The 25,545-nt window shown below is 33.6% G+C and overlaps 1 protein-coding gene across 1 annotated transcript; it reads left to right on the forward strand.

Moving 5' to 3' along the window:
• The first annotated feature begins 18,759 nt into the window (after positions 1 to 18,759).
• LOC123553307 (mucin-5AC-like) lies at positions 18,760 to 25,545 on the forward strand. The gene is made up of 6 exons (XM_045343049.2): positions 18,760 to 19,565; positions 20,347 to 20,703; positions 22,049 to 22,483; positions 23,023 to 23,862; positions 24,213 to 24,315; positions 24,496 to 25,545. Exons 1-6 carry the CDS (start codon positions 19,487 to 19,489, stop codon positions 24,986 to 24,988), a joined length of 2,307 nt encoding a protein of 768 aa, XP_045198984.2. The 5' UTR covers positions 18,760 to 19,486; the 3' UTR covers positions 24,989 to 25,545.

Here is a 25,545-nt window from a genome sequence, read left to right on the forward strand (position 1 = left end):
AATGGTTTTACATTACAGCATAAACATTGTAATTATGCATTTCCTTAATTGCTGTCGTAATGATTCTATCCCTTATATTGAGTTTATCATCAATATTTCAACTTCCCAATGCAGAAAAGCTATTGTATATCGTGATAGAAAGGAAACGATTGTCGTTAATTAACGTCAACCGGATATGAAAATGCAGTATTGTATTTATTTTCTTTCATAGCTATGAAACAAGACAGTTAGTAAACTGTACTTCGCAATAATAACCATAAAACATACATTAGACCTTGTGTTGAAAATTATATTTGTGATTATGTCTACTTTAACACAATAAAACAGACAAACAGAAAGCCAGATCATTATTTCCGCTATACCACCTTTCGACAAACATTTTCAGCCAGAATTTAGGCTACATGCCAAGCAATATGTCCAATGCACCAGGAGTAAATTTACGATACCATGGTGACTCACAGAACTGGTACAAATAGCCAAAGTTACGTCCAACCGCTCGTATCCAACTCAGTTAAATAAAAGTCTTGTTCAAAATTGCACTATATAAGCATGTGTACGCTTTCAGCATGAATAGTGGCGAATTCGCCGGGACCTTCGACTTACAGACGCCCGGATGCCCGGTGCACGACATTTGGACGAAAGACATTTGGTGGAATTAATATTTAGTCTACTGTTCTTTAGTCTAATATGACTGACGGTCAAGTATGTCACCAAGATACCATAAAGAACGTTTCTAAATGCGAAGTTATTGGTTGTTAGCAATAGGTAACCAAACTAGATACCTGTTAAATATGACTAAATATGAAAAACGCATTGATTGAATATACGAATGGAAATATCAGGCTTGGGTGTAACTGTTTAGGCGGTAACAAGGCTCTGCCGAGAGCCAGATATTTCAATCTGCACCTTCAACTAGTGTTAGATTGTTTCGCTTGCTGTATTCTTCAACTAATAGAAGAAATAAAGTAAAGCGACTGCTTTTTTCTTTAAAGTGCTATTTTATTATGGTAGCTTTCGAATTTACAGTATGCATTCATTCATAAATTACAGTAGGTGGGTGTTAAATGAGTTTTTCCAGCAGCAGCAAAAATCAAGAGAAAGTTCTATCCGTCATGCAAGAATTAGATTATATATAATCATATTTACTATAACTAAATCGAAATGGAGAAATTGTAAATAAAAACTGGAAAAAAAAACTAGGAAACTAGAATGTCAATGAAATTAGAATATTGTAAAAAAAAAAAGCTGGGAACAACTAGAAAACCATTACTAGTATGTCAATGAAACTAGAGAATTGCAAACAAAATAGGAAAACCTATAGCAACTAGTCTATCGTTTAAACAGGAAATTGTAGCAGAGCATGCTGTTATAAAAGTATACTTCACTTACTACGAAAAATAAATAGCGAAATGTTTGTTTACATATTCAAAAATCGGATTTTTTCATCCATGTAGCTTAGCTTAGACTGCGTAAATGGAACGTGTTGATTCCTATCTTTGTCCTTGCTTTTTACCTTCAAATTCACGACAGTATTTTATGTTGAATTGCGACATTGTTTCCGCATAACAACAGCAAGTTTTGCTAGACGAACACGATAAGATCACGAATATTGACACAATGCCTTCAAGATAAATGCTGTTGAACATGCAATAACATGTGTCAGACTAATTGAGTCATTCTTACACAATGAGCCACAAGAAAAACATTACATAATTCAAAAGAAGAAGTTCAATAATCAATGTTATAGATTTCCCCTATAATATTAACAATTTATATGCGAAGCAACATTTCAAGGACTTAATGAAGTATTTTAATGCAAAATTATATTTAATTAAACCGAAGCATTTACGAAGTATGTCATGTATTGAAAACTGGCATGGAACTTAAATTACATCTCTGCATAATGTTGAGAATATTAAAACGATAACATTTTTTACTTTCAAATCAGAAACAATGGGCATGTCATTTCGTAAAATAGTTTAGAGTTTACAGTCGCTTCCATTAGTGTATTCCCCATTACGATTTTCCCCTTTGAATTCATTCTATTAAAATAGTAATCAAATACTTATCACTGTAAAATTGAAAATATAGAATATTGGACGACCCATTTTACATTGAATAAATGTGTGAGGTTAATAAATATGTTCAATAAACTCACCTTTGCGCAAGTATTTCTTCTATGATATATGTCAATGTGTTCCGTTGTCTGGCAAAAACTGATAAAAGTATAGATAACCTCTTCAGCAAAATGTTGGCCATTAATAAAAACTAAAACAAAACAAAAAAAGAACATGACTATGTAATCATTCATATTGACCAAATTACTTGAAATGTGATATAATGTAAAGACACTTTACATTCTGCGGTCATATCTTTTAGCCCTACATAGAGTGCGCATGCGCGAAATTTTACATCCGTTGCTAAGGAACTTGCCCAGTGTAAATCTGTCTATCCATGTTTTTGTACTACTGTTTGATTCAAGTTTCCCGTAACCAAGGTCTAACACGATTTCTCTTTATATTTCTCTATATATTTAATACCACTGATGTTACAGGTCATTCCGAACAACATTCTGGTGGTAATAATATTATATAAATTGGTCGTCTTGCTAAATAATTTTCTGAATCACTAATCTTGACGATATGTGAATTTTCACGGTGCCGTCATTAATTTATGTTATTTTATAAGGAGTCTCAGAAAAAATGCTATAAAGCTTGGAAATCATCTTTTCAGGGTAATCAGTCAAAATTATTTACCTTGAAATGTTAAAATTGTCAGCAGTAATTCTACATATTGTTTACTGTGTTATAGTTTGTACATTTAGAAAACTAAAAGTGAGTCACACAGATGAATACAAACGGCATAATTTTAAACGGACTGCTCGTTGTGTGTCACAGAGACTCAGAACCATAACACTGATAAGCATTTTGTTAGAAGTATGGCCCTTTTTGTTCTTAGAAAATTTGGTTTTCTTGCTTTAAAGTTTTGTTTAGATCCACTTTTCCCAGCTTTGAATCTATGCACACTTAACACTATTATACTGATCATTTATGTCCGGTACAAATTAAAGCATCAAAGCTTTGAATCCTTTACGATGCATTTAATAACGGAACTCAATATCTGGAAGCTGTGTTTGATTACTGTATTAGTGTGATTAATATTTCACAGTTGTATAAGTTACGCACTGTGACTGTAAATTGTGATTAATATTTTATAGTCGCATAAGGGATGCAAGAGTAAAATATCGATTTTAATACAAATTGCCCATCACCGGTAATAAAAATCAAAGCCTTGAAATGTCTGATGGTTGCGGGTTTTTTGGTGGATTTATTTTCTGTTTAAATGCCAGTCTGTGAATATACATGAATGAGAAACAAATACAAATAGATTTAATGTGCCTCATATCTACGATGAACTCTGCCTGACCCAGCTTGTGATGCTACCATGGGCTGGAATACCTTATCATTGACAGATCTTATATAATCAAAATGGTCAGTGCAGCTGATACAGGTTGAATAGAACTGCTTGTTCATTGATAATTCATCCGCATTGTTCATGAATGGGACTATTTTGTGTAGCACATGAACATTTGGGTGTGATTTGGAATCGAATAAAGATGATATGATTGTCAGAAATACACTTTAACTTTGGTAGCGGGATAAACCCCGCAACCAATAATCATCTCTGCTTTCTGCGGCTTACTTTTACGTTATTGATCATTCTGATTATAAAATTACTAATATTTATAAAAATAACAACAGTTATAAGTACCTATTTCACAATGAAAATTATGATTACTAATAATCGGAACAAAAACGAACGACATTTTACAATTAACACATGAAATTGGTAAGTGCTACAAGGAAAGTACATATTTTACTGCAAAGATAGCGGAATGATGATCAATGGTTGGTGCGTTGACTAGCTCCCGAGTTTGCAACACACTGAGCTGAAAATGAAAATGACATATTACTTACATGAAATGAACAAAAGCCTTTACGTTCAGCCAAATATTGCAAAGAGAGATGCTATTTCTTAAGTAGGATGCTCAATAACTGACGCCTATTTGTGTACATTGAAATGGAAGTGTAATGAATAATTTTCAACTAGTTTTAATTCGATCTTGTTGCTGTTAACAAATGCTACATACAACTAAAAAACTTATACACGAATCAAGACTTATTGTATGCTTCGGTGAACGATCTTAGACAAAGCACTACGCCATAACTGTACAAACCACTACACCAAAATTAGACAAAGCACTACACCAAAATTAGAAAAAGCACTACACCAAAACTGGACAAACGGTTTTGATAAAAGATAAAAATAGAGCGAGCTATGTTTTAGACACCGCACTATCAAGACTTGTTTTGTTTTTATAAACGATGGTAGTCCGTAATATCAGTTATTATCTAAAAAAAACACTTGATTAATATACTGCTTGAAAGCGTTTAAAATTTCTGCAATATTATTTTGTTTTTGGAAGAAGATAAATTAATTTGACGTCCAGTCCCTTAAACAACTTTACCTTAAAATACGGTTTTAAATGTTTTGTTTCTTTAAAATTTGAGAGACCATTTTCAAACATTTCCTTGTGCGCATAGTCTTCATATCACAAAATGATAGATTTTAAACTTCTAGGGGGGAAAACAGTCCTCAAATAAGTAGAACTCTAAATCGTTTCAAGGTGCCCAGCTGTGTTCCTGTACGTGTGTCTGCTTGTTTCACTTATACCGTGTTCAGACTACGTTTTTAATCCTACATTAACTTGGGTTTATTTTTTAAACTCGTTTGCGTCCACACTATATGTGGTGTAAAACGTGAATTTTGTAAAGGTCAAGTGGTTTCTGTAATGTAGCATTAAAACTACCTCGGGAGGTGGTTTTAATACTACATTAAAAAGTAATGCTACATTATTTTACAAATGTGAACGCAAATGTGGTTTATAACTGGTTTTACAATCCCAAATCCACAGATCTTACCTTTTGGTGGAAGAATACTATGTGTTTCTCTTTTGTATCAAACAATTGATGCTGTGGCTGGCAAAGGTAATTGGACTGTTGTTGAAACAAAAACATTAAATTGCGATATGGAGTCATGCTGGTGCTCAAAATGGACAAAAGATGGAATGAACAGAAATTCTTAGATGAACACAGAAGTTTAAATCTTGTTTCTGATAGCCTCAATTCTTTGTAACCTTTTTTGCTTATTACAAGATATTTGTTAACTTCCAACATGGCATGTATATATTTAAACCACATTTCTTTGCCTAGTGTGGACGCAAACTAGATTATATTTTGATGGGTTTTAAATGTCAAATACCAATTATAGCAAATTAGTGCCTGATTAAAATAAAACCATTCTGCTAGTGTGAGTGTTTGTTTTAATCAAAATACGCCTGTGGCCAAACATTGCATCATACCATTTGTCGGTGAATTATTCTAAATATTTCCGAATATCAGTCACTAAAGCGCCATATTGACCAGAATGTGCAGACGCCACATTTGCATATTGATGATATAAAGATGTATTTATTTCTAATAATGTTGAATGATACTGAATAATAAAAAGGTATGTGATAGGGATTAATTTGAAATGAAGTGAATGAATACAATTCCAGTGCAATTAAAGGGAAATTTAAAACTTAACAACGCATATCGTTTTTGACATGTTTATTAAATACCTTGTGTAGTGTGATACTGAAACCTTAAATTTATATGCTTGCTATCACGTAAAGTTTCACAATGAGATGTCAATAAACGTGCGTTGTTGTATTTTTTGCAAATAGTTTGCTAACTATATAAAAGCAGGAAAAAGTATGTTAAAAGTTAAAATTGTGACATTTAAAGAAGAATTAAAATTAATACACGATATTGATGTTATATAGTTGCCGACGTATATAATGTACTTTTGCAAACAAACATTTGCTTTGCCCGGTTATAACCTTTTTTAATGCATTCAATTTTTTTCAGAAACACTCTTTTTTTAAGTCGATTTGTCTTTTTTCTTAGTGTCCCCGTATTCCGAATGTATATTGATGAGATGAGTTTTCAACTGTGTTTGATCATAATCCGATTGGATAACAGTCGAAGGTTTACGTTAAAATCATTTATTATGTCTTTAGTTTTTTCCTTGAAGAAATTAAAAGCGCCAAATTCAATAAGTACTAAGCCATATGTAAAATATAGTAGAGCTACTTCGAACAACAAAGTTACTAAAACGCAAGTTCTAATTTAACAAGGTTGCTATGGTACATGTATTACAGAACTACTTCAAACGTCAAATTGATAAGGCACAAGTTTAATCAACTAAATAAAACGTCAAAGTCACTCAAGTACAATTTCTAACATACGTTATTGACAAAAGTGTATAGCACAGCTACGTCTAAAAACCAAGTCAATACTTGAACTGTAAGTTCTTACATACCATATTGACTATAGTATATAGCAGAACTACTTCAAACGTCAAAGTCACTAAGATACAATTTCTGAAATACTATATTGACTATGGGATATAAAAGACCTATTTCGAACAACTAAGTCAAGTACATGTTCTAACATACCATACTGACTGCATATACATGTATATAATATAGCTATTTCATCATGATGTCACAATCTACAAAGCCAGTACAGTTTCTATTGTGCTTGAAGACTTCCCATAAAACTGGTATTAACAACCGTAAAATCAATTATAATTTCCCACAGCGGTTTCAAATTTGCAAATGTCAATCTAGGTCGAACTGATTTTAATCAATCATAAGATCACAAGAAGATTCTTTGTCGTATGGGTTCAACAGAAATGGAACGCACTTTGTTTAAGATAAATGTAATATTCAGCGATACTGACTCTTTCCGAAAACAAAGAACCTTTCAGCTATTCGGCAAAGTTATCCTGTTAAAACGTAATTCTTATTTGTCTTAAATGTGGATGCAATGCTATAAAGCTTTACTATATTATAGACTAATGGCTCTGAATTAAACGTATGTTTCTCTTACTTAACTATCCTAGATAATTTCAACTTAATTTCATTTTTGCAATTACGCGTGGATGATCAATAACTTCAAACACGTTCTCTTCCGTCAACACCTCTTCAGTCAACACCTTATCGAAGACAGTGCCTCTACCAATCTTCATCCCGCGGATTGATAGTTTTGACCTAGACAGCGAGGCGCGTACGTTTTATGCTAGACTTGAAAGAAATTCGAAATCATCTGAAACACAATTTGAAAGTTTATGATTTTAGTTGCACATCAAGTGAATATCTCAACGGTAGTATACATGTAATATAAATTACCGGGCTATCAATTTATGTTAATAGTGCTGCTTTGCCTACACAAGATTGTTTACAAGACAACTGGAGTTGAACCTAATGTAGAAGTCGTCTTTCGCGTTTTATAATTGATAATGTGAACTTATGATATAACGAGACTTATTCATTATAGATTCTAAACAATTATACACAAAGGTGTGGATTTTGTAAAAAGAAACGAGACTATTAAGAAGGCAAAAGTTGAACTGGCATTAGTCATGATCGTCGTCCATCCGGGGGAATTATCATATATACTCCACGAGGAATATCTAAAAACAATGTTTACTAACGAGGACCATTGTGTAACTTTACATAAGGTTAGATTCATGTCCCTTAAGTGCTTACTAACATGTTTAATGGTCCGACAATTAATCATAATGAGCACTATAGACACTATAGACAATATACTAAATGTATCTACATATGATTTCTGAAAGCTTGAGATTTTATTGAACAAAACAATGGCAATGCGGCGTTTTTGAAGTTCCAAATTTGTTGGTGCTTTATCTCTCTCCCTCTCTCTCTCTCACACACACACACACGCGCGCGCGCGCGCGCACATCGGAAAGATTGATATGGTAATCGGACCAAAGCGTTGACACAACACGATATCCTGCTGCGTATTCACGGCAGTACATGATGTCTGTGTAAATTGAAAAACGTAACAACATGTCCCACAACAGTATTTTAAATTCAAGTTTGTTGTTGTTTCTTTTTCAGATGGACAAACAACAGCGAAAACCACGACGACAACAACAAAAGAGGTTAAGATAATTTGTTATTAAAAATCTCCTATGTTATGTTTGGTTTTACTTGACAATACATGAGATTAATCGCATAATTTTAGTTCCGTGTCTTTAATGTTGTACTTAAAACTTGTTATCTTCATCTTCAAAACATAGAAATTTCGTGAATTTTTAAACGATTTTTATCAAGTATCTCATTTTCATACTAAAACTTGATATAGAGGGTGGCAAAGAGTTTTGCAATATTCACGCAATGAAACGCATATTGTATTGTTAAACACACAGTAACATATATAGGTCAATTTATACCATGATCAGTTATTACGAATTAACCAGCATTAATAAATGCGATAAAATTTTGTTCTTTGCATAAAAGTTTGATTTTTAATAGAGTCCCATATTTTTTTTTTAAAAGTTAAAACAAAAAAATATAGCCACAAATAAAGATCCTAAAACGATTAGGTCACCTAAAAATGGAAAATCATTTATTGTCTGTACCAATTTTGTCGTTTCCAATTATTTATTTACAAGTTTTCTTGTTTCACCGAAATTTTGTTGTTTCGGATTGATGCATATCTACATTATTTTTTTAATTCGATAAGTAATCTTCTGCGATAACAATATAATGTTTCTAATTTCAGCCATTCCTGCAGTCCACAATGTTTGTTGGTCTCGCCGCTGGCATCGGTGGCTTTATTGCGTTTGCTATACTTTGCTGTATTCTGTGGAAATGTTGCTGTGGATCAAAAGACTGATTTGAAGAAAAACAATCTATATAATTACATTTATATAAAAGGACTCCGTCCGGAATATTTGCTAGAGGCTTTTGTGATTTAATTAACGCCCCGATACGGGCCTCAAGATGCTGTGATATTAAGAATTAATATTTTCATTGGCCGTTTTAACACGGTCGTCCTTAGTTCCCCTTTTTTCAGACACTATGGGTCATGCTTGCAAGGTGAAAATTCTAAGATCATAAACTTTAAAAGTAATATAAGCGGAAAACTCAACGTGAAATTATTAACAACTCAAAATGGTCTTATATTGTTTATTTTATCATTAGAATGCAATGATCAAGGTTTTGCCATGCTATAGACACAACGTTTACCTGAAAGTAGTGATTTTGGTCATATCTTGCAGCAAAATTTGTACTTTAGATAATTTCAAAGACGGTAAAACTTAAATATTTCCTAAAATGATAACTAAAAAAGGCCCCGACAGATCACAAAAATGGGAATACATTGAACAAACATAATTATCAAGGAATACATTGCACATATTTATGATTGCAACTTCAAAATCAAAGACTTTTTACTTATTTGCGCCATTTTTAGTTTGTATAGAAGTGGACAATGTTGTAATGCAGTTTTCGTAATTGTGTTCGCAAAAAGAGAGATTTCTTTATTGTTTGCCTACCTAAGATCATCCCGTTTACTTGTCCGATTTGTGTAAGTGAGTATGAACTGACCTAGTTTGCAATTATTTTTTATGTGTCATTTCCATCTATTTTGTTTATCTCATGTTTGAAAATTTTTAAATTTCCATTGTCACCTCACATGTTTTAATGGAAAAAAAATCATTTTAGACATATCACTCATTTTTGTTACCTCTAAACGTATTCCCTTGCATCCGCCACCCCCATGTATTAACATAATATACATTTAGTCGTATGGCACACATGGAAACTTCTTTCAGTTATAAGGTTGGTAACAGGAATGATTCAAAACTCCTTTGCAGGTAAAATATGTATCATAGACACAAAGAGAAAACAAAATCATAATAAAAACAAAATTACGCGGTTGTTATGACATGCCAGTAAATTAGAATTATAGTAATTTAAATTTCTAATTGAAACAAATCGACAATGATAAAAGAACAATTAAAAGCGATACTAATTTATAGGAATTAACTGATTTCTTCAAAATGAGACGATGTTGCAACATTGTAAAAAATATATTAATATGATTTCATCATAGAGGCGTTATTAAACAAAAAAAAAAAAAAAACCAATGTAGTTTTTGACCATAAGTTAGAAATATATGTTTATCGCCACCTTTTGGTTATTTCATTTTTCGAAAACAAAAATAGACTTTTTAGGTATTGTAGGAATCAAAACTACCTGCCTCTTAGAAACATCTAAGAAGTTATGGGAATTAATTCGGAGATTAAAAAATACATGTTATAACATCATCGTTCTTTCCTTTTATGGGCATTGCCGTACACGACATTTCAATAATGGACAGAAATTACTCAAGTAGATCGAAATACAATTTTAATCTTGTTTTAAATATATATGTACTGTATTTAATTAAATTCCAAGATTTAATGACTTATCATCATTCTCCAGTAAATACAGTATTCACTAATGACTCTATAAGAAATTTATATGATCATGTCATAGTGTCCAAAATGGCTATCGTTTGATTAAATGGGACTTATTCGAAATGTTCAATAGCTGTATCGTTTTTCATTTGTATCTTACGACACAGGGTGTTTTACGACACACTATATTTGTTAAAATTCTGTTCAGTATCATACGCTATTTCATTATTAAGGATTGCTTTTGTACTAATTACTTATGTTGCCATGTAAGTTATTTGTTGTTTACTTGTCTTATTGTTATGTGTTGTTAAGTATTCAAATAGATCAGAAAAAAATAATTCTTATACTATAACTTTTTATTCATTATTAAAAAAAAAAACGAACGACGTACAGTTGCCGCGACCCCAGAAACGAAGGTCGGTGGGTGTTCGTTGTGTGTGAATACTAACTAGTCTGGAATCAGGCATCGTCTCTAAAATGTTTATATACACATTGCTGACGACATTTATATTGTCTTAACTTGTAGGAACGTTATATGCTAGTTTGTTTGTTTGTTTTGGGTTTGAAGCAGCATGCCTCAGATTTGGCTAAAAAATAATCTTTCTTTCAAATTGAAGTTTGGCCATATTATGAACATTAGAATATGATTTTTGTTTCTAACATATTTTAAAAGTTCCAAATCAAGAAAAAAAAGATGACCGCGTCGGGAATCGAACCCCGAACCGCCGCGGCAATAAAGACATTTCCATGTCGTCGTAACCAATAGTGCTATAGCTGAAGTAGTGAATAATGACTGTAAAATATAGATATTTATAATGGAGACAGTTTACCTTGAGTAAAAGCGTGACAAACGCTTATCGATTTTCATCGCAAAAAGTAGTAAAAACAGCAAATTCTCATGTGTTTCCGTAACATAAAGTTTGCCAATAATTAAGTTTTAAAGCCTTCTTAAGAAATATAGCATTTATTTCAAGTTATCTAAAAAAATATTTTTTTGTTCCCGAACGATTTGGAGGCATGCTGCTTTAACGCCGTTTTCCAACAGTATTTCAGTCATGTAACGGCGGGCAGTGTTCCTGAATTCTGTACTAGTACAAGGTTGGGTGTACACCAACATAAAAAAAAAATTGGTTTAAAAAATAACTTGTTACAGATAAGCAATGGACAATATTATCTGAAATAAAAAAGTAAAAATTCCTTTGTAAATCATACACTGGTCATTCTTTCATATATATATATCCTTGCGTGTATCAGTGCTATACACTGGGCGTGTTAAAGAACCAGGCTGTCTATTCGGAACGAGCTAGGCTAAGTTAGCCGGACAAGCCTGTATCTGATTTCTGATCTCTCTGTCGTGGGGGCTTTGTCTCACTCTGTCCCTCTGGTCAGATCGTTCTGTGTCTGTACTAGTAGAGGATGAATTATGCGCCCTGTGTGGCTGCATTTGCTATGTAAAGCGCCTTTGAACGTGAAATTGATCCTGAAAAGGGCGCTATATAAATCTGGTATAATAATAATAATAATATATATATCTTTTGTTTGTTTTTGGGTTTAACGCCGTTTTTCAACAGTATTTCAGTTACGACGGACAGTTAACCTACCCAGTGTTCCTGGATTCTGTACCAGTTCAAAACCGTTCATGCAAGTAACTTTCAACGTCCTCTCGTGAATCAGAGGTGGAAGACTAATGATTTCAGACACAAAGTCATTTATCAAATTGTTCTCGCCTGGGGATCGAGCTCCGTAGATCTGCGCTCTCCCTGCGGGCTTAATCATATATGATTTCACTCATAAATCAAAAGTGTTTGTCACACCCGCTATTGTGCTTATACAGTGCAAAGCTAATAATAATATGCTAGTATAAGTTAAAACTCCGGCCAATCATGTGTAAGATACTGGCCCCAGACCAGAAAGAAAATACCGTTGTACATGCTATACCGTACTCCTAGGTATACAATGAGAACCATAGTCCTGAATGGGAAAATAAACCAGCTCATTTCAACCGCGCATTTCTCTTCTAAAACACTATAGTACAATGGCATTTCCTTTCTGGCCTTGTGCCGGTGATGTGGTCATTAAACGCATACCTTATAAATAAATGAATCGGTTTGAAATAGCATCGTGTTGAGGAAATAAAGTTTATATCAATAAAGACAGTGACAAAAACAAAAGAAACCTGAATGATTTATTAATCCACTTAACTACAGTCATAATAAACCTTATCCGCTAAATCAACAATATTGATTATGTTTCCATTAAATAATAATTGTGCTGCCATTAAACGAAAATGTACTTCGAATGCCATTTCAAACTCAAAAGAAGTTGAAAAAACAGAACACCATACACTCTAACGATTGATAAAATGTTATATTGTTGTATGCATTTTTAAATAATATATACGACGGAAGAATAATTTAAAATAGAGAAAAGTGGAAACTTCACAGGTCGCTCAACACAACAAAAACGAAAATGGTGCAGGCTCGGTTTGATTGAGCCTGTTCATGGACGGTAGTGGAAATGCATGCTTCCGTCCACGCCCTCTAGCCCCGGGTTCTAGAGCATTCTAAAGGCAGTCTATTGATACTGTCCTAAACTGTGTCCGTATGACTTAAAGCACACACGAAAGAAACAAATATAATGTTGTTTAAAGCGTCAAAGGCATGGGATAAGTTATTGTCTGCCAGTAGTTATATCAGTGTATTAAAATGCAAAGTTTTTCAATGAATGAAACTTCTTCGTTCGAATAGTAACTTAAAGATATCTAATAATACGCTGTCAGTCTCTGACTTTGAACGCCTTGTAATTATAGTAAAGCGTAATGGCCTATTTTCTAGCAATGATAAAAATGGTTGCCAACAGATTATGTAATATGGCGAATTTTGCTCAGTATGTTCAGTTCAGTTTCTAGTCAATACGATTTACAATGAATATGAAATATCCGGTCCTGTCGATATTGATTAGGTTCCAAGCAGTTGGATTTCCTGTAAAGTACCTTAATTTGTCAAGGAATTTGAACCTTTCCGCTTAATAATCAATGTATACTTAATAATTGTAAGTAACGGGAATTTTAACTTTTTCGCTTAATTATCAAGGTTTTAAGTAAAAGGAATTTAACCTTTTCCGCTAAATTATCAAGGTGTTAAGTGACGAGAATTTAAACCTTTCCCGCTTAATAATCAAAGTATTTTGGTTCTCAACGTACGCAGTGGCTTTAAATCCACTGGCATGTATTTGATTATACTGCTTAAACAAATGATAGAATAATATTTCACTGTATGAAATGTGGTCTATGAATATTTTATACTCGTTAATACAAGGAGATAAATCTGAATAACAAACTGACCACGGAGACATTTGTCAATTTACTTTGTGATAATTATTGGCGGTTATCATTTATTTATTCAAAACATTGAAATATATCATTGAAGCGGTGAGATTTTATGATTACCTGCCATTTATTGTAAATAGGAGTTTTGTAATCAAATATAATAGGTCACATAATATCAGCTGTCTTCTATTAGTGTTCTCCGCCTTTCTTGGTATAAGTAAATACAAATTTCTGTTTACAAAATGTGTCACAGTTATGCAAACAAGGATCATTCATTATCATTATTTAAAGCATTCCGTTGAAAAAGGTGACACATAATATCTTTAAACACGCCTGACTGGAATTTTGAAGACTTCCTATGGTCAAAAATGATAAGCAATCGAGATATCGTTGCTCGACCCAGCAATGATTATTTCATATCAAAATAGAATTAAAACAGCCGGAACCTTGAATTGCTCGAGTAAGCCCGGATGTTCGTATCACAGATGCTCAAGCGAGTGGTATTTCACTAAAAAGGAATCTCAGACTTCGATTGTTGACAGCTGCGAAGCTTGCTACATCAAATTATTGAAAGCGACAACATAGATCCTCAAAGTGCAGAAGATAGAACTATCTAACAAAAAAGCCTACTAGCCCCCTTTTTGGACAGAGGTTCAAGCAAAGAGCAAAAAACATAGATAGGAATCTCAGAAGTAATGAAGATACATTGATATTGGCCGTAAAATACGAAACTTGTTACTACAACGCCTTTACTCATCAAATATTAAATAAACACATCACCTTGTACAAATCTGGAACAACCAGAACGGGATTTTTGCACTTTTTGGAAATCCATACTCGTGCTATTTACTTTCAATATGTCGTTATCTGATATTGTTCGTTGTCAAATGAAATACATAATGTAGGCCTATATTTCTCCAAAATCGAGGATTGTTTCCCAACCAGATTGATACTATGTATGCTGAAAAGGGTTTTTTTTTTTTTGCGATTTTATTTTAAAATCGCCTTTTCATTCTTGTGTAAGTGCTATCAACCACACCTTTATCTTTTCCACATTGAAGAATTTAGAGATACATCGTTTATGAACGTTGAAACTTTTATCCTCTTATAAGTAAGTGGAAACGCATTTCCTGGTATCAAGTACCCATGGTTATGAGGATATAACATCCTGCATATATAAATTAAAGGGACTTTTTGAACCTTAAAAGATAACTCTGATGCCCAAAGCTGTTTAACAAATTTCGTACTTACTTTTAATTTTCAAGAGCTAGGTTTACATTAACATATTTAAGACCAGTCCCGGTACTCAATAAAACTGATTATGTTTTGCCAAACACATTTTTTCATTGTTGTATTTGTCCAACGAAAGAATTTGTAAATAATAAACGCGATGCATCAGAAAGACAACACTGGCTTCAATGGAATTTCGGATAACTTCAAAGGACATCAACAGTATCTTCTCTATCAAGGAAGTTATACAACATTGTTTACTTATACAATCACAAAATCTACCCACAAAAAAAAACACACACAAAGAAAACAAGACCATGACAGAGGGTATTACCCGTGGACATTGGAGATGTATTCAGTCAGAGGTAATGTAGAGGTGCCAACAAACAGTTGAATTAGTGTCAGAACTTAAACAGTTAAAAGCAGAAGTCTATACCAGCAAATTAATCAGGTGCATCCTTTATGAACAATTGTAAAATTATGGACAACGATTTCTGTATTTCCAAATGGTTTATTCCATCAAAATTACAAATTCTCTTTTTTTTTTCAATACATGTGTAGATAACGTAAAAATGCTTAATAATCCTTGTAAATCTTTATACTTTAAGATGGACATCAGTTTCCCCTACAGTATAATAAGTATGACGTCTAAAGTCTTCTTTAATTCTTGTCAGCCGTGGCGAAGTTGCAGACGGGCATAATGCTTGTAGAAAACCGAAATACCAGACGTAAAATACCTTAATGGACCTATAATATCACTGAAATTATACATGCACATTATGATTTTAAAATTGAATTAAAAATGTTAAAACTTGAACAAGAAATCGGAATAAATTTGTTAGAAACGACGTTTCAGCACTAGGTTTGGTCTTTTTCTGACCAATCCACAAATTGTAGAGCGTCAACATTATGTCCTCAGTGGTTTGTTTCTCTGTCCACTATTTCACTGACTTAGTTTAATGTATGAATCAAAGGGGACTAGTTTAAAATAATCTGTTGACAAAAATCGCTCACGCGGATTTACAACTTTTAAATCATCATCTGTTATGTTCTGTTGTGTTATTGTTGACATACCAATGGTCATGTTTAATCAAAGTATACAATCATTGAAGCAAACTGTGGTTATGAAGACACAGTTGTGCCTTTAATACCTTGAAACTGATGTAGTTATCAGATTTGTGGTCAAACCCAGGTGTCTGAAATATCGCCCGAGTGTGCACTCCGGGTGTCCCGTCAACCTTTAGTGTTTGAACCTATAAAAATGAAAGATAAATGAAAAATAATGCAAATATCTGACGGTCGGATTGACTAAATAAATTGCTCTATATTGATAATATCTTTTTAAGAGTTATCGATGCTCGCATCAGTCAAGGCGGTAATTACGTATAGAAAATAGAAGGAAAACAGCCGGAATCTTGTGAATTTCGAGAGAGAGAGAGAGAGAGAGAGAGAGAGGGTGCTTGGGTCAATGGTGCTTGAGCGAGCAATGTTTCGCTTTAGAAGATTCTTAGACCTCGATAATAGTTGTTAGATGTTGAGAAACTTATAACTCATGCCTATACACATCAAAATAGTGAAAACGATAGCGTAGACCTACAAATGCAAATTTACAATACTGGCTGACGAGAAGCCTAGAAACCTTCAAAGACCAACAACTAAACATTAATAGAAGACGAGAAGCCTAGAAGCCTTCTTTTAGGACAGAAGTTCAATCAAAGACCAATAAAACATTAATAGAAATCTCAGAAGTATTGAAGATACCTTGATATTAGCTGTAAACAACGAGACTTGTTACTACACCTCATTTACTCATCAAATATTTAATACAACACAACACCTTCTACGCATTTGAACAACTAGGAAAAGATTTATGCACTACAGGGAAATACATACTTGTACTCTTTCCCTTAATTAAATACCCCGTCATCTGATTTGTTCGCCGTCAATGAAATTTATTTCTGCGAAATCAAGGATGGTTCCCAAAGTAATATGTGATTTGTCAGTGCCGATTATTTTCTTTTCTCCTCCTTTTATTAAAACCTGGATATGTATAGCGATAAAACTGGCGAAGACCAAAACCTTGCAAGTCTCAATGAAGATGCAAATGAAATATTTATCAGTGGTAATGTTGCATCTAGTCCTTGCAGAGTTACTCCCTAATATATCATTAATTATAGCAAATACTAGTATTTGCAAGACTGTATCTATCTATTTAATTTAAATGGCAGAACGGTAAAGGTTCTTTTCTTCTGAAATCTCGCCTTTTCTCGTTACTGTTATAAAAAGCGTGAAAGGCGGGGAGAGTCTGTGCAAAATGCTTATATTCTAGTTCCCACTACCGTAGGATAGATCCAGTAAGAACTCAAAAGCTGACTTATTGAAGTAGCTGTGCTTGTCGGAAAAAAAAGGAGTAGCGGAATTGCAGAGTGTGTTTGTATGTTCGGATTTAGCGTCTTTTCAATGAATGTTCAGGCACATAAACAACAGTGTCAACTGGTAGCAGTGAGCACGATGCTTGCTGCCTCACTTGAATAATACGCCATCCAGTCACATTATAAGACACCGTACTGACCAGTCCAAGAACTAAGCGCCAAGCGAGGAAGCTACTTGTACCATTTTTCACTTCTTGGGCATATGCGAGTACAAATCGAAACGCCAGACTGTAAAATACCTGAATTAAAATAATATACCTATAACAAGATATTTCAATGACATTTCTCTTTCGCATTTTGATTTTAATAGAATGAAATAATCAAAATAAAGATCAAACAAGAAAATCAAAATAAACTTGTCGAGAACGGTTTTCGTCAACATTAGGTTTTGGTCCCTGACCAGTCCACTAATTGTAGAGCGCTGACATGTTGTGTCAACATCTACATTATGTCCTCAATGGTTTGTTTTTCCTGTCCTCTAATCCACTTATCAGAACTCTGTGTTTAATGTATGAATCAAAGGTGAATAATTTGAAATCGTTTAATACCTTTCTAATCTGTTGATAAACTTCGCTACTGTGGACTTGCACCTTTCAAACGATGATCTCTTGTGTTCTGTGGTATTATTGCTGGCACACCAATGGTCATTTATAATCAAAGTTTACAATTAACGGACTGCGGTTATGAAATGACTTATGTGAGGCGCAGCCCGAGCTTTTAATATATCAGAATCGATATAGTTATTAAGCCATCTGAAAGACCACACCTATAGAGATGTAGAGATGTGTACCAACTGTAATAAGAAAAAGAATGTCATATCTATGCACACAAAATGTTTATCATACTTTCCAGTGGTTTATTGACATACAAACATGGAATATATACTGGTCAAAACACCGGAACACCAATCAAATATTTTTGAATTATTTTCACATCATTTAACCTCCTCTGTGGGTTCGGGCCCTGAATTGCTGGTCATGTAATGATGTTAACACGTCCCAACACTTCCGACTCTGTGGTAACACCCAGATGCCGGAAATTACGCCCAGTTGTGCCTGGTTAATTGGTTAATTAAAGGGTCCCTATAAAATTTGTATATACAATTTTGACCCACCAATCAGTTATAATTAAACAGACCCACTTATCACCATACATAAGGCTTCATAGGGTAACCCCCTCCCCCCTCCCCTAGACCATTGGTGAAGTGGTAAAAAAAAACAGTTGGGTGCCAAAAGACCCACTTTTCCACTTCGTGGCCCGAATCGACTTCGGACCCAACTGTTGACTGTCCAAATTAAATTAGACCCTATTATTAACCAATTCTAAAACTATACATATATATAACTAAATTTTTAAAAAAAAATCAAATAAATGGCCACTTTTGTTGTAATTACTCGAAGCAGTAGCTTGAATGGGAAAAGGAACCAGCTAGTCATGCAGGATAAACAATAATTGGATTGGATGAAGTCGTCGGTAATAAGCATCATTTTTTTCAACTGCAGATTTAAAAAATACCACAAAATAAATATTTTAGCAAGAGAAAAAAATTGAAACTGTTGATAACAGCTTGATATATATTGTACACTGTTGGATGTCTTTCAATCTCCGGGTAAAAATGACAAATTAGGACATCTTCGTGATCCTAACCTGATGACGAAGTGTACATTATACGATAACGAAGAGAGATGTTTTCGTTCAGAATCATTTATCAAAATTGTAACAAAAAAATAATTCAATTTTACAATTTACTTAATACCAGATCCGGAGATGCGTATCTAGGTTCAGCAAAGTCAAGACATGGCCTCCGTGTTGTGATGACTTAATTGCAAAATCGAAAACTCGTGAAGAGAATTTGTTACATACCTCAGCATTTAAGGAATCGAATCAGTTCATGTTTAAACATTTTGCGATAAGAAGAAAGTTTCTAAATACTGGTTGATTACACTTGGTCCTCATGTCAACCAGGGTGTGACTTCAGAATGCGTTTAAAGAAAAGTTCCCTGTTTATTAAAAAGTGATAGGACTCTCAAACCTATAATGACAAATAGGACAGTAGGATTTATTAATCCACTTCATTGTTTGAATACAATTAGCATGTTATAGTTTATGTCGAAAGATGCTGAATATAAAAAAATCACTCAATAAAAGACACGCTCTGTTTTCATCAATATGGATATTATTCCTATTTATGAAAGGTAACTAAGTTTTTATTTAATGAATTTAATCTCATTTCATTTTAAAGACACTTTTTTAATTTAATTTTGATTTAATTTAATAGTATTCGTACTTATGATAAGAATAATCTATTATTTATTTATTTATATGCCACAACACACTGATTAAACTTTACAACTTTACGTGTGTGATTCTGCGATAATAAGTGTTGCATATATATTCCAGAAGGTAAAAAAAATTGAGAGTTTTCATAATTCAAAAAAAAAAAAAAAAAAAAAAAAAAAACATTTTTACTAACGTGAATTTTCAACCTGATAATAAGACTTTTACTTAAAGGTCCATTACTAAGAGAAAGTGAGTTGGCAATTTTTTTCATAGCCAGTGCATAGACTTCTGCAAGACACTAAATAATGAAGATTGGCAGGTCAAAATTTACAGAAGGTCTTTGGAACTCAAAGAAATGTATGTGTATTATGTTGAAATTTCAATGAATCGACAGAATGACCACCCAGGTCTTTTTAACTTTCTTCATACTTCATAGAAAAATAATTGTACATATACTGCGATTTATTTCGAATTTCTACATACCAACTTTCATTTTCCAATAAAATGAAATAGTTTCTGTGCTTTTTAAAAGAAATTAAAATGTTCACTTTCCTTAGTATTGGACCTTTAAGTGAATAAAAATATCTTCTCGATATTTTTTTTTATTTTCATAAAATTTATCTAGTTTTCATACGTAAAATTATGCAACCATAATTGTGTCTATATAATAATAATATTACTTCTTCGCATGCATAGTCAGTGGAAATGTGTGGAAAGATGTGACGGCATGTTACGGTTCAGACGACGATTGCTCTCGATATCAAATGGAATGTACGGGCGGGACAACCATAATTCTTGGAAAAATCATGTACGGTACAAAGAACAACGGGAGACAGGACTGTCAGTACGGTATAAGCAATTGCAAGTTGACGGACACGGTCGCAGCTTGTTGCGCTTATAATTCTAGCGATACCTTCACCCCTTTCAGTGCAAATAACTTGTCGGCAATTTTCGAAAACTGTGAAGGAAAATCTGCGTGCGCAGGATGGGCACCCAGACGGCAAACGACCCCATTCTCGTCTTACGTTTGGATGCAGTATGCATGTGTCAATGGTAAGTATATGTGTGTGTTAGATGCAATCACAACAGGCACATAACTTGTGGGTACTAGTTTTGAGTTCCCGAAGCAGTCGTCGTGTGTAATTTTGCTTAAAATAAGGTAAAAAAAAGTTAAGAAAAAAGATAGATAGATTCATAGCGGTAAAGTTAACAAGCATAGTCGTTTCAAGCATTTTACATATAAAGATAAAAAAAAACAACATTGGAACTACAAATGCATGAACATAAAGCCACGCCCTGCTAAGTAAAACTTTATTTAAAGAACGACTAATTATCAGAAGAATTTTGTTTAGTTTGAATTTTTCTTTAATATTTAGGAATATTTATTAAATGCGGCATCCATTTTAAAGCTGATGGCGCCACTGTCTCACTTCTCAAGTATTTATGCATTATAGAAGTATCCATTTGAGTAAATCAAATTCTTTTGACCCTAATAGCGTTCCATAATTTACTTATATATCTTAGCCGTACATTTATTAAGTACGCCTGCGTATTATATTTAGCACGATATCAACATTTCTAGATAGGGAAGATGAGTATCTTCCTAGTGACCAACGTATTTAATGTTTTCAGTATTCTTTAGAAGTATTACAAAAAAATCAGGCAGCTTGACAAAAAAGTCAAATGTGCATCATCAGAAAGTAAACGATAACAAAACAAACCTTGATTTGCATAAATAAAGTCTCACAGTATTTACTTAGACTTACTCGAGTTAAAACATGTAAAAGACCAATACACTGACGAGATATGAAAACGCAACAAATATATGCCTGAATATATTTTGTACTACAAAAAGCATCACCTTGAAATGTTCAATACATACACATCTCGATATACCCTATACTCATTGTATTAATTTTACGGTCTCATGTGCTGATTAAATTTGAACGCATTGGGTGTAGACTATAGAGTATCCGGGTGTGTATGTATTGAATATTTCAAGGTGATAGTCAGTCATATATTTGTTCCGTTTTCATATCTCGTCAGTGTACATACTGTACACTAATGACATGTTGTTATTATTATATAGTAAATAAAATGTTTTACAGTACCAACAAGTTCAATACATATAAATGTAGCATGAAATGAGCCGTGCCATGAGAAAACCAACATAGTGGGTGTGCGACCAGCATGGATCCAGACCAGCCTGCGCATCCGCGCAGTCTGGTCAGGCTCCATGCTGTTCGCTTTTAAAGCCTATTGGAATTGGAGAAACTGTTAGCGAACAGCATTGATCCTGACCAGACTGCGCGGATGCGCAGGCTGGTCTGGATCCATGCTGGTCGCAAAGCCACTATGTTGGTTTTCTCATGGCGCGGCTCAAATATATTTATTTCAGAGAGAAATGTTACTGATATGTGTAAAAACAACACTATCTCTGGCAATGATTTGTTTATACGTTTCAACATGACAAGTAACAATCTTCTAGACAGTGTAAGCACGTCACAGGACTGCAGTTGCCGAATATCAACTCCAAAGTGCAATGTTGCTATGACAACCACGCTCGTAGATCTTGATTTCCATCAGCCCCAACTAGAAATATCCGCTTCAAATTCAGAGTCGTCATCCGCAACATGTTCAGCTTCATCGCTGGAACTTTTCACGCAAAACAAGACTTATGATTGTCAGAACACACAACTGAACACAAACAGACACACATTTGAACGAATGAGTGAAATAACCGTGCAGTCTCCTGACGAAATTGTTTCCTTGAAAAATATAGGTGCTAGCGTGTTAACCGATGGACCGAGTTACATAGTACTTTATTTCAAAAGTGAGTAAAAAGTATTTACCTTTACGTGGATGTATTGTATTTTACTAATCTGCAATGATTTTATAATAATTTAATAATTTTGCTGCCTAAAAATACAAAGGTCGAAATTATAAGTTGTAAATGCATGGCTGCTATTTAGTCAGTACATGAACTGAACATCACCGGCTCTGTTCTACAATGGTACATTACGCCAACGTATTATGCCTTACGATTCACCACAATCCATGGTCACACACATTATTAATGGAAAACCTAAGGTCCTTTGGAAAATCACGCGAATTTCAATTTATTTACTGACTAAAATGTAACCTTTCGTTTGTAAGTTTTTATTTCGACTTCATAGTACCTTTTATTTTTGCAAAATATTAACTGTGATTTTGTTTTCTGATGTTTTAAGTTTTGATTCTGTAATTAATTGATTTTTGAAAAAAAAATTCAATTCAAGTCAATCATTTTGTTGCTACCGTAAAGGTAACAGTTTTTGATAATATCAAATTAAGTTTCAACTATATTGCATTTGTTGTATTGATTTTTTTCAGCAATGCCCTCGCAACCGCTATTAGTGAATTGCTTTGAGTCGGGAATAACGACTTCCATAACCAACCATTGTCAAACAACAATTTCTACTCAGCAACCCTCAGCGGAAGCTTCAACTTTATCCATTGCTACTTCATCCCCTTCCTACAATTCATCGCATAATACAAGTTTAAGTGTTTCATCTTCTTCAACAGCAGAACTAACCACAATGCAGTCACCTTCAACGGAACCTTCCATCCAGTCCAGTCCAATCACATTTTCTACACGTGATAGAGAAACATCTGATTCCACATCATCTTCATCTCAAACCAAAACACTAACAACTACAGAATTTTCATCAACTTCAGTTTCACCTACGTTCCCTCAAACATCACCATTTACAAAACAATCTCCAACATTTTTTCCGTCCACAGAACGACCCAACCGTCCGCTAAGTGACACTCGTCCACAAAATCATCAGCCCACGTTCAGTCCCTCATCACGTCCAGACTCCATTTCTACATTAGCATCCACAAGCACCGCAATAATTTCATCCACGGAAGAATTCAAGCCTTCCGTAACAAGTGTTGATACGTCAAATGTTACAGACAACACTTCAGTCTCACCTATGACTTCTGCAATAACTAGCATATCAAAGGCAGCATCTACCTCCACAACAGCTAACGTTACTGGAGCATCCATTGATAAAACTACGTCTTCTGAATCAAGACATGGAAACAACACATTAAATTACACGACGACCGTTTCAGTTGACCAAAATGAGAATACAAATATGGAACCATCTACAGCTATAGCTGGCGGCACGACACATTCTTCAGCTGCAACAACGAGAAAAACTAATGGTTAGCCACATATCACTATACCATAATTTCATCATTATTTATATATATATTTAGTAGCACCACACATATTAAAACTTCAAATAGACCAACTATGTACGTACGTGTAACCCTTATGCTAGCGTCCAGGACATGCTATATTTGCATCGTATTATAACTGTGAAGAAATACGTCTGTTGTTAACGCATTCTCACTTTAAACATTAATTTTATGATCTATCTACGTTGGCAGTTTGCACACTCTTTCATTAATCAGAATAGTTCAAAAAGGAACAAAATTTTATCTTTTTTTCAAGTTTGTTCTTGAGTTACTTAAAAGTGTTGCGTTTTCAATATTTTTCTTTACTATTTCAGATGACAATAAAAACAACAATGGACTGATAATTGGTGTTACAGTAGCTGTTGTTATTGTGGTGTTGATCATTGTGGCTGTTGTTATGGTGTGTCTATGTTTGAGGTAATGCTCTCTTTTTTTAGTATTTCTTTTACCTATTTTAAACAAATTTTAGAGCCTCGAAAGCAAGTAAGACATACATTTTTATGTACACCAATAAACAGAAATGCGATAAAAAAAATCCATCATAACATCCGATTATAAGATCAGTCACAATCTTTCCAAAACTCTTTTTTCTTGCAGGATTAAAAGAAAGGAGAAAGTACGTAGAAATTACATCAGAAATACGAATATATTTTACTCTTTTCCTGAAGATTACAGCGAAGCCGGAAATACACTGTCTGAATCCTCACCGGAAGCGGATAGACGAGAACCTTCCTTTTCAAACATTCCAAGAAGTCAATTATACGAAAGTGTTGGGAACCCTTCACCTTCATCAACATTAAAGAAAGCGACCAGTCCACTTTATTTTGATAACTATAAAATCAAAGCAGCCGATTCAGATGGGGCGGATGTTTATGAAAAAGACACACATTCATTTTCTAGAATGCCGAATGACAACAGCTACGTTGGTGAAACCAGTAATGAAACTATTGACTTTGTGAACGGTGTTGAAAATGATGACCCTTTGAAAGTAGATTCGAATTCGAATATTGAAAATGGCGGTAAATCAGTCTCATTCGATTCAAGTGTATATTACGCTCAAGTTAGAAAAGAAGGAAAAACTAAATTTTGAAAGACTATTATTGACTGTTTTACATGTTTTGTTTAATGTTTATATATACAGTCGAATACCGTTACCTCGATATTCAAGGGACTGTAAAATTTGATTCGACGTATCCGAAGTTCGACGTAACGATATCGACGATATCTGAGACTACTTTGTACTTTTGTCGGACGTCTATGTTGTCATTATATCCAATGTTCTTTCCAAAGGGTTTGAAAGGGGAAAGAAATAATATAAAACGAAAATACGATTTTAATCTTATTGACAAATAAAACATCTTAATTAAATACATACATACAACTTTCAAAATATACATTTAAATATTAACATTTTTATTCCTTCACTAAACAAGTCTGAATGCAGCGATTATATTCCTAGTTGAGTAGTCATTTGACTGTGCTTCGATAACAAAAAGTTGCCTGTTAAATACGCATATTGTTACTCAATCCTAAATGGCAGATTTTTACGAAGTCAAAAAAAAATATTTCATCCAAATAAGTTGTTATATTGGAAAATAGCTTTCCTGCTTTTATACAAACAGTTATAAAAATAAATTTTATTTTATA

The sequence above is a fragment of the Mercenaria mercenaria genome, chromosome 4 (genome assembly GCF_021730395.1).
Source record: "Mercenaria mercenaria strain notata chromosome 4, MADL_Memer_1, whole genome shotgun sequence".
Taxonomy (NCBI): Eukaryota; Metazoa; Mollusca; class Bivalvia; order Venerida; family Veneridae; genus Mercenaria; species Mercenaria mercenaria.

Bases quoted from the DNA above. Each gene is read 5' to 3' on its own strand.
- LOC123553307 (XM_045343049.2), top strand. From the start codon at position 19,487: ATGCTGAATATAAAAAAATCACTCAATAAAAGACACGCTCTGTTTTCA. The intron at 19,566-20,346 runs GTAACTAAGTTT...TCGCATGCATAG, and splicing joins ATTATTCCTATTTATGAAAG to TCAGTGGAAATGTGTGGAAA. The intron at 20,704-22,048 runs GTAAGTATATGT...TATTTATTTCAG, and splicing joins GCAGTATGCATGTGTCAATG to AGAGAAATGTTACTGATATG.